Here is an 11054-nt window from a genome sequence, read left to right on the forward strand (position 1 = left end):
TCTTTTCCCTCTAACGTTTGTTTTACTTCAATGAAAAATGCCTCCATCTTGACAATCAACAGTAGCTGAGGCCAAGGCTCCTCTGCTGCTCTCTCTCCTCAGCAGCAGGCGCACCTGCGAGCAAGGCGGGAGAGAATGGTGCTGAAGCGCACATTTGGGGGTGTAGGCTATGATAGACAGCCTCTGCTGGACAATTTTGGCCTGCTACAATTTTATTTATCTGCTTACAAAAAAAAACTGGAGCATTTTCCCATCAGAGTTGTGTTTCCACCGAATTGACTTGTTGCAGATGAAAGTCTGTGTGTAAATACGCAATGCACAATAAAAATCCCTTTTGAGTTTCCATTGCATTTTCAACTCCAGGCACACTGATGGTTTTGTTTAGCCAACAGCTGGCAACAGCCTTTTCATATTTGATGACACAGGGTTTCAGAACAATAAAGCAATTTTATTCAAAATTCCGGAAACATATTTTTCAACCTTTAACATTCAAACTTTAACATTCAACATTCAATAATCATCTTAATAAATATCTTCCAATAGTCCATGTCCATTTTCTTTCAATATTCCTTCTTCTTTATGCTTCGTGCGTGGGTGCAAGTGAAACTTCTTCATGAGTGTGTGTGTTAGTGGGGCCTTCCTAGCCATGCACTCTGTCACTAAAATGTCAAAGAAAACTAGGCCTTAGCCTGCTATTCTTCACAATATATTGAAGCGTTAGGTTCTAGGTGTGCAAGGAATAGCTCAGATTCGTGAGGAGGCAGAGCATGTGTTCAACTTTCCTGAGTAACTGGGCCTGCCGGGAGCATATGGTCACATTATTATAGGATGACTTGGGAGAATGATGATCTGCAGCAGACAGGGCATTCAATATCAGAAGTACAAAATAAAGCCAGACTGGCCTGCTACTGTGCCTTTCTAGACCTTATAAACTGTCGAGAGTAGAACCACAACTGATCCAAATCAAATGAAACATTCAGATCACAGAGTAGGCTAGAATGTTGTACTCACTTGAAAACAATAACGCAATTATTCATTGTGTTATAGGCGAGTCTACGCTCTTAGAGAAAAGGGGTTCCAAAAGGGTTCTTTGGCTGTCCCCATAGAACAACCCTTTTTGGTTTCAGGTAGAACCATTTTGGGTTCCATGTTGAACCCTCTGTGGAAAGGGTTCTAAACAATCCACTATTCTCACTATGAATGGTGGATAGAGGGCAGGATAGAGCGTTAGACTGGTAGACTATACTTAGCTGTGGTATAGTAAAAGTTAGCACACGGAAAAGCGTATGCATAAGGGGAGTACCAAAACACCTTGATAGAGGGGAGGTGCAGGCAAGCAGATTAGGACATTTGGCTGGATGGAAGAAATGATGTAGTAAAACCTGCAAAAGAGCGAATGTAAACCAGGAAGAAAACGCACTACCCTCCCCCAGCCCAAAAAAACAGAACACAATCCTCCCCAAAGCAAAACAAAAGTTTGACAACACACCCCTATTTTCGACTAACATCCAATTATCTCATATCTCCATTCTCCAATTACCTGGGGCCTTTAGGAACAGGATCTACGAGGGGGAAAAAACATGTCTTAGACATGAATTGCACATCAATGCTGTTGATCATTCAGAGACAGAACATCTTAACTGGCAATAACCACCACAGAGCTAAGGTGATTGAAACCACTCTTTGCAGAGAAGGTATTTAAAGGCCCAGTGCAGTCAAAAACATGATTTCCCTGTGTTATATATAATTAAACAATATTAGGTTGAATAATACTCTGAAGTTGTAAAAATCATGATAATGCCCTTTTAGTGTAAAAGCTGTTTGAAAAGTATGTTTTGGTGGGATGGAGTTTTTTCCTGCCAGGCGGTAAATTAGTTAATAAACCATTAAGAAAGAGTTCCAAACCTCTCTGCCAATAGCAGCTAGTTTTCAGATTTCCCCTCCCCACTCAGACCACTCCTAGACAGTCCTAGCAAAATTCTTGCTAGAGAATTTGCTCTTTGCTAAGAAGCTATTTTTGTTTCTGTAAAGACCATTTGAATTGAAAACAATCACAGTATTTTCACCCAGAAATGATTTGATATTGAGATAAAAACGTCTGCATTGGACCTTTAATAAACGTAATGTTGCAGCAGAGACCATATTGAAACTCATTCATGTCCAAATTCCAAATGTCAATGTCTATGCTTGAAGGAAAATGAATGTTCACACTTCATTAGTGATGAACAATACACCTTCATACCAATAACATCACATTGAGCCTTGGGAGACAATTCTGAAATCAGCTTTAATTTGTGTGACACTAGCAACTCATCTGTGTGAATTCAGTCTATCCATGGCCCATTCTGCCATTCCACTGCAGGAAGGAAAGGTAGCCCAGGGCCAGTGTTTGGGTATTCCTGAGACAGATTCATGGGAGTCTCTACCTCGCCATCTACCCTGGGTACAACTTGCTCCTTTGTTGTGCATAAGAGACCTTAGAACAGCTGCGGGGAATCGATTTTACAGTCCTGCAGCACAGGGGTCAGTGCCCCAGGAAGGAGGCTAACGTTAGGGTTCACCGACCTTTGACATCTTTCAGAACATGGTCATGTTCATGAAGGTAGTGTTTGATCTATGTATCCAAGTTTGCTGTTGGTCTTCTAGGTGGTCATCGTATCGTGGAAAACCTGTATGTCAGATTATGTATCTATGTATCCAAGTTCGTAGATCACCTTGCAGGTTACAACCACACAATACTTCTCTCATGTTTTAAGAGCCATAGTAACAACTGGAGAGAGGGAGAGACCGAGACAATGAGAGAGAGAGAGAGAGAAACAGAGAGGGGGATGATTGATCTGTTTTGTGGTAAACTGTATGTACAGTACACTGTGTGGTATTAGTATTGAATAGATTAGTTTTTTCAGTCCAGCTGGTATTATGTTACTGTATGCTGTACACTACGCTGCTTCTATAGTAGACTCATAAATCATCCACACGTGTCTGGTGTGTGTGTGTTATTCACTGTGAACCGTGAAAGCCATCGCTATAGAAACAGATAACCCAGAGGTGTTTAAAGTCTCACAATACTAACAAAAGACACTTCACTCTACGGGGTTAATGATCTTTACATGTTAAACCCGGGTAGATTATTCGGATTTACTTAAATGTCCAGTAAATAGATCTCATGGGATTGTGGGTGAAACATATTATTCACTGTAAAGGAGGCAACTCAATGATCCTAACTGTAAACCTAATCTATTGAACAGACAGAATTTGTACTTAAAATGGTGTTTTTTTAGACACAAGTGTTAGTTCATGGAGGAGGCCATTCAAGGAGTTGGTCTGATGGTGCCCTCTGTCATCTGCAAAGGAAAACAGAAGAGGAAAGGCCTGCCTGCCCATGTCATGAGGATCCCTGGACCACCTATTGAGAAATGCCTTTTGTTAAGTCAACAAATGAACTGGAAAGGAGACTGGAGTGCAGCTTTAGAAACCTATAACCATTTTATTACCATACATGTGTATGTCCATTTCTGGACCGTATCTATGACGCACAACCAGAGGACAAGACTAGTGTGCCTTGGATGAGTTACGAGCTGGGATTATGTGTCAGCCTGGTGAAACAACACCTCATTATGTCTACATGTAACTAATGTATTCATTAGTGCACCACACTTTTTTGCCAAGGATCATGAAAACAAGCCTTTCTTATTGGACAAGCTCAGGTGGTCATCCCTTCCTGTTACAGTCTTTTTTTATTCCTGTTTGGTACTGTATTAATACGACCCTGGTATGACAGGTTAAGAGAGACAGGAAGGACATGTGTCAGGGGCCTGGCTTTGAAGAATAGGCTCTTTGTGTGTTCGCAGTCAGTCAGACAGGAGCTGGACGACGGAAATATTTGAATCATGTCAGAAGCTATACAGTATCCAGACCAATGTTATTAACAGATGTTGGAGAGGGGGGGGGGGGTCTGAGATTGTTTCCTGCCACAGTTCTCGAAGAAATGCTATTTCACTCACTCAGCTCTTCCACGAGGGGAGGACATGCACGCCAACGCACAAGTACACGCAGGTTTGCACACACACACATACAGTGCCTTGAGTAATTATTCATACCCCTTGACTTATCTACGGTTTGTGTTACAGCCTGAATTCAAAATGTATTCAATTGTTGTTTTTCTCACCCATCTACACACAATACCCCTTAAGGACAAAGCGAAAACATGTTTACAAACATTTTAGCAAATTTAATTGAAAATGAAATACATAAATATCTCAGTCACATAAGCATTCACACCCCTGTTAGAATCACATTTGGCAGTGATTACAGCTGTGAGTCATTCTGGGTAGGTCTCTAAGAGCTTTGAATAACTGGATAGTACAATATTTTACGGCCGGCTGTATCACAACCGGCTGTGATTAGGAGTCCCATAGGTCGGAGCAAAATTGGCCGAGTGTCGTCCCGGTTTGGCTGGTGTAGGCCGTCATTGTAAATAAGAATTTGTTCTTAACTGACTTACCTAGTTAAATAAAGGTTACATATGTTTTTAAATGATTAAAAGCTCTGTCAAGTTGGTTGTTGATCACTGCTAGACAGCCATCTTCAAGTCTTGCCATAGGTTTTCACGTTGATTTAATTCAAAACCGTAACTAGGCCACTCAGGAACATTGACTGTCTTCTTGGTAAGCAACTCCCTGTGTTTTAGGTTATTGTCCTGCTGAAAGGTAAATGTGTCTCCCAGTGTCTGTTGGAAAGCAGACAACCAGGTTTTCCTCTGTTTTTAAATATTTTTACCCATCTACCAATATGTGCCCTTCTTTGTGAGGTTTTGTAAAACCTCCCTGGTCTTTGTAGTTGAATCTGTGTTTGAAATTCACTGCTGGACTGAGGGACCTTCCAGATGTGTGGGGTACAGAAATAAGGTCATCATTCAAAAATCATGTTAAACACTTTTATTGGAGAGTCCATGTGACTTGTTAAGCTCAATTTGACTCCTGAACCTATTTAGGCTTAACAAAGGAGTAAAATACATATTGACTTAAGACATTTCAGCTTTTCATTTGGAATGAATTAGTAAAACATAATTCTACTTTGACATTATGGTGTATTGTGTGTAGGCCAGTGACACAAAATCTCAATTGAATCCATTTTAAATCCAGGCTGTAACAACAACATATGGAAAAGGAGTTTGAATACTTTCTGAAGGCTCTGTACACCTGTGCATAATCCTGCAGAGTGAACACCTACTTTATAATCAGATTTTTCAGAAAACAGTTGTTTTAATAATGGTAGAACCTTGGTAGTACAAAAAGACAGTAAAAAAAAAGACAAATACAAAAAGACAAAATACAAGCCCTAACAAATTCCTTTAGAAATACAAAAATAAATTGCTCAATACACAACACGCAGTACAAACGTATGGTGCACCTTCTCATCCATCCAAATACAGAACACAATTTATTTTGGATTTGCTACATGACATTACCAGTTGAAACGTAGAAAAATATACATTCAGGTCCATAGACTGTATAGGAAAAGCCTCTCTAAAGCCAGAAATAACAGATGTGTCAATGGGTTTGTAACTTAGAATTGCACTGTATACATCTGTGTATCTTCCCACTGTATACATCTGTGTATCTTCCCACTGTATACATCTGTGTATCTTCCCACTGTATACATCTGTGTATCATCCCACTGTATACATCTGTGTATCTTCCCACTGTATACATCTGTGTATCTTACCACTTTGATCTTGATTTATAGCCGACAAGCACGTTCTAGTCTAACGTTACCAAACAGCCAATGCAGCTGGATGATGCCGACTAGCAGGTTAGGATGGTAACCTGGTGATCTGTTGTTTCATCAGTTATAACACGGTCTTCAAAACAGAGACCCCCAAGTGCAACAGACGGTTCGTATCAATACAATAACTAACACAAGAGGAACACGAAGGACTGCATGAAGTCCTTTGCTTGGGGAAGAAGTCCATCACTGATTAGAGCTGCAGGTAGTTGGGTTCATGGTGGCTTTCTTATAGTAGTGTTTTTGTATTGTAGTGTGTGTGATGGCATTTAAAATATGAATTCGAATCAGGAACTAACAGATAGTTTCTACTTGACTGAGTAAGCCCAGAACAACAGCTACAGCTACAATGCCACTAAAACAGTGTGGAGATTTTCTACTCAAATTATAATCTTAGTCACAGGTGGCTCATGGCACCTTAATTGGGGAGGAGGGGCTTATAGTGATGGCTGGAACAAAATTAATGGAACGGTTTAAAACACTTCGTTTATATGACTTTTAACACCATTCCATTTTTTCCATTCCAGCCATTATTATGAGCCGTCCTCCCCTCACCAGCATCCTGTGATCTTAATATTGTTTGACATCTCCCTCCACATCCAGGTACCACAATGTTTAGGTGCATGCGTAGGTTTCCATTGTGTGTTTGTGTTTCAAAGAGCAACTGGTGGGTGAACGACACAGCATCCACTTCCTGTATAGGCTTCTGTTTGGGCACACTGTGTAGCTGTATGGGGTTATCACAACCGGCGTCTCGGAGTGTACCCCAAATGTCAAAAGTAGTGCACTGTATAGGGAATAGGGTGCCATTTGGGACACAGGCAGGCACACCATGGACCTTCGAGCCAGCGAAGTCCAGGTGTCCACAGGCATATTATTATTATGTCCATATTATTCCTTCTTTAAGGCATTTCAAACAACAACAACAACAACATAGAAAACTTTGGGTGAAGTAAACCGAGGCGCACTCGCCACAACAACTCAACATGGTTGGAATGTCCAGTTTACAGTCTTAGTTCTAGAACAGAATGTCCAGTTTACAGTCTTAGTTCTAGAACAGAATGTCCAGTTTACAGTCTTAGTTCTAGAACAGAATGTCCAGTTTACAGTCTTAGTTCTAGAACAGAATGTCCAGTTTACAGTCTTAGTTCTAGAACAGAATGTCCCATCTTAATCCATGGCTCTCAATGAAGAGTTAACTTAGTGCAAATCAGTTCTGGAAGGTTTTTGTGAATACCAGAAGAGTTGCTTAATTCACATTTTCATTTCTTCCACCTGGCTTGATGTTTAGTCATCATTCTTACAACATCAGTCTTTTGATGTGGTGATATTGCTGCAAGTGCACCACTACAGACTTGCTGAAGAGAGATATGTCTGAACTTGATGCTCTCATTAAAAACACCTGTAGCTATATCTGTCGCAATCATAGATCATTCACCTGTCTTTTTGAGGGTTTGCTCGTAGGCTTAGTTCATTGGCCAGAAGAGAGCTATAGATGTAGGCTAGTCTGCCGGAGGCCATTGGAGTTGAGTTGCCAAACAGGAAGTAATGCAGTTTTCAGGTGGCCAAATTGAGCACTCCTGTTGTCCACCACTTCAATATGAAGTTCACTCCATAGAAATACAATTACTGGAAGGGACAAAGCCCGTAATTCTATGGTTTACTCTCTTAAACACAGAGCTGCCCAAAGGGTCCTTCAGGTCTGTCTTTTCAGGAGGCCATATGGAGAACTTATGTTGTCCATCTTCCATAGGGAGTTAGTTCCCTGTCCATCACAGAGCTATCCACATTACGCTCTTTAGACCTTGAAGAGCTTGGGGTAGAGAGTCTTTATGGGTGACTGAGCCGTGACGATGTTCCCAGAGGAGATCGTCGTCTCCAGGCCTTCCAGCTTCTTCGATGCCACCTCTGTCTTACTGAAGCTACACTCCAGGAACGGCACCCCCATCCTCTTCACCTGCCCGTCCTTGGTCATGAGACACGGGCGGCAGAGCAGTTTTAAAATAGCGCGACGCATGTCTTTGCTGGTCAGGGTGTATATTATGGGGTTGAGGAGCGAGTTCACCATGGCAACGCCCAGGAAGTAGTCCGCCTTGAGGAGCAGTCGGCAGCGGCGGGCAGGGCAGAATGAGTCTAAGCCGAGGAGGAGGAAGAGCGGCAACCAACAAGCGATGAAGACGCCGAGTACAATAGTGACTGTCTTGAGGAGCGCCATGTACTTCTGGGATTTCCTGGCGAGGCCTTTGCGAAGGCTTCCCTTTGCTCCTCCGAGGCGTTGGCGCTGGGTGTTAGTGCGCACGATACGGAAGACGCGGGCGTAGAGAACGACGATGGCGAGGAGCACGCCGCTGAACACGGACACGCAGCACAGGATGTACGACTTGGCGTAGAGCGGGAGAACCGTGGAACAGCGGTCCAGGCGACCCATACAGTTCCAGCCCAGGACGGGGAGCACCCCCAGCAGCCCTGCTAACGCCCAGCTGCCCCCGATCAGAGCCAGCAGCCGACCCTTCTTTGCCCCGTGGTATGGTTTCATTGTCACCATGGTAACGTGGCGTTCTATCGCGATGGCCAATAGGCTGATGACGGAGGCGGCTAATGTGATAAAGACGCCTCCTTCCCTCAGAAACCAGAGTATTGGAGTTAGTCTCAGTGTATTAGGACCAGACATGATGATATTGGCCATGTAGGTGACACCGGCCAGGAGGTCTGACAGAGTCAGGTTACCTAGGAAGAAAATATAGAAAATTAATGGAATTGCATATGGTGGATTTTTTACAATTATATTGTAACATAACATTTTTTTAAAAGTTATATATAGTATAGTCAATATAGTATAGTCAAGTTGTCCTCTGAAGAAAGGGGGGTGGATGTAGGACAAAAACAACAACGGTTACCTAGGAGATAGTACATGGGCAGGTGGAACTTCTTATTGGTCCAGATGGCTATTAGAACCACAGCATTCTCCAGGACGATAAGAAGACACACTACCAGGAAGGCTATGGCTTCAGGTTTTAACCCTTCACGATACCGGTCTGTCTGGAGCTTGCCTGTGTAGTTGTAGTGCGTCACAATGACATCATTGTTCTGGTAATCCCAGAAGAAATGGAGCAGGCTTGGAGAGGAGGTGTTGGTGGGTAGAGAGCCTATAGATTCAGTGGGGAAGGTCCCAGCGTAAGCAGCACGGGAGGCTTCCATCTCCATGTTTCTGTTGTTTGTTAAGTCTTCTTTAGTGAACTCTTTGGTTGACTTTTTAATACCTTATTCTAGGTATTAATTAACGCATAGTTTAACTTGTCATGCTTCAGTTACCAATCAATACCAGTTGGTATGGGGGCTCTCTGTGAGTTTCGCTCCATAGAATGACAGAACTATAATCCAATAGACAAGAAGGTGTTAGTTGCAGCTGAGTCAAGTAGTGGTTCTCTTTCCCCACGTCTCTGATCACAGGTGTTATGCTTGTCAATGCCACCAGGGGGTGCTCATGTGCTCTGTTTGAAGGGGTCTTGACTGAGCCGCTTATTGTCCAACTCCTGTGAATTAAATAATACAGAGGACATTAGGGTGAGAACAGTACAGTATTACTAATTAAACACATAATGAAAAACAAGTAAACAAACACATTTTAAAAAATAACTAAAAACATTTATCTACATTTTAATATTAATTAAATGAGCCTATTGAAAGCAATCTTTATTTCGTTGCCCTAAAATGTTTGCTATAGTGATTCATTTTTTATTAAAACATTGGGCTTATGGGAAGTGTGGAGCAGAGTCGACATTGAGATAGCGACACATGCGTTTAGTTTAAAACACATAGTGACCACTTGGGGTAAAGGTTTTGACTGAGTTAGCGAGTACCTAAAGAGGCCATGTGAAATGTTTCAAGCTCTTTCCTTAACTACCTTGATTATGTTTAAAGAGTGAGTTAATCACGTTAACGATATTAGACATTCAGCGTCATAACAGTGCGTCTGTAAAGTTGGCACACGCGGACACTTTCACCTGCCAGCTTCGTCATAGCACAGTCGGGGTGAAATGTCAGTAGGTTGGAGTAAATTTGAGTTGCTCAAGTTTCCAGAAGGAAATCAATGTAAAATGTATGGAATTTAATCTGGAATGCATATACTTTCATAAATAATGTATTGTCAAAAGAAATCGAAACCAGAGTGGAGAATGTCTTTGATCAGATAATGTTTATGTAAGAAACCCATTAAGTGTCAACCGGGTCGCATTCCTTTGAGTCTTGTGTTTTGAGAATGGATTTTTTTTTCTTGCCTTGAGTCATATGGTAAGATTTAAAAAATGGCCTTGTCTGGAAACGTTAACTCGAATCTAATCTGTAGCCAATGAAATTAGGGCAACACATTTGTCGTTTCAAGGTTCAAACTATAGAATTGCTAGGAATTAGATTACTCAATTTAATGATGTATATGTTTCAAACAGACAACTAAAAAATGCATAGCCAACACAAATTCCACAATATAGCCTGGATACATATAGAGAAGTCTAACTGTTCTTAAAAATATGATATAGTGATCGTTGTTGGATCTCACTGCACATTGCCATGGAATCACATCTCACTAAGCAAAATTGGTTCAGACGTTTTTTCAACGTCTTGTGCTCATATGCCTACATTTCCAATTCAGCCCATTGACCGGTAATTACCCCAATCACATCAGATCTTTATCAGAACTGATCTAATTGGTCAAAAGACTGCCTGTCTAAATCCAGCCTAATTGCCGTACGCTGATTACCCCAATAACGTCTCATTGCGATGGGCATGGTTTGTAAAGTTCCCACGGTCCACAGACCAAAAATAAGTTAACGGCTTGTGCATTCCACACAACAGGCTACATACATGTCAAACGAAATCTAATAAACAGAAAGTGAAATTGGATTCAACCGAATTCAAACATGTTCTGAGAAGAGATTCGGCACACTGCAGACAGACACCCTTATCTTTTACAACAGATATAAAGTAAGACGCAATTCCAGCGCGTAAAAGCAACGCATCCAATGACCGCGTGTTTGGTCAAACGCATTCTATTAACATAGACTAGCACTGCGACATTGCATACAGAAATAAACCTACCTTGAATATTATTTGTAGAGATCTTATCAATGCGTTGAAGAGAATCCACTCTAACCACCGCATAAGAGAGAACTGACAAGCAAGACACCGGAGCAGCAGAACCTAACTGAAACATCCAGGGGGGGGGGTTGGTCTTAGCCCAATCTCTCTCTCTCTCTCTCTCTCTCTCTCTC

The 11054-nt window shown here is 41.8% G+C and overlaps 1 protein-coding gene across 2 annotated transcripts in view; it reads right to left on the minus strand.

Moving 5' to 3' along the window:
- Window positions 1-4922: 4922 nt before the first annotated feature.
- Window positions 4923-11054, minus strand: part of s1pr5b (sphingosine-1-phosphate receptor 5b) — an 18981-nt gene continuing 12849 nt past the window's right edge. Inside the window, exons 1-3 of one of the 2 annotated variants that reach the window (XM_046331843.1) lie at window positions 10882-11038; window positions 8685-9320; window positions 4923-8514 (exon numbers count right to left, since the gene is read on the minus strand). In XM_046331843.1, coding sequence (XP_046187799.1) covers window positions 7586-8514; window positions 8685-8991 — 1236 coding nt within the window. In that variant the 5' untranslated portion in view covers window positions 8992-9320; window positions 10882-11038 and the 3' untranslated portion in view covers window positions 4923-7585. Of the gene's footprint in view, window positions 8515-8684; window positions 9321-10881; window positions 11039-11054 lie in introns of those variants that run through there. The other variant, XM_046331844.1, reaches the window with a different exon arrangement.

Source organism: Oncorhynchus gorbuscha, linkage group LG26, assembly GCF_021184085.1.
Source record: "Oncorhynchus gorbuscha isolate QuinsamMale2020 ecotype Even-year linkage group LG26, OgorEven_v1.0, whole genome shotgun sequence".
Lineage (NCBI taxonomy): Eukaryota > Metazoa > Chordata > Actinopteri > Salmoniformes > Salmonidae > Oncorhynchus > Oncorhynchus gorbuscha.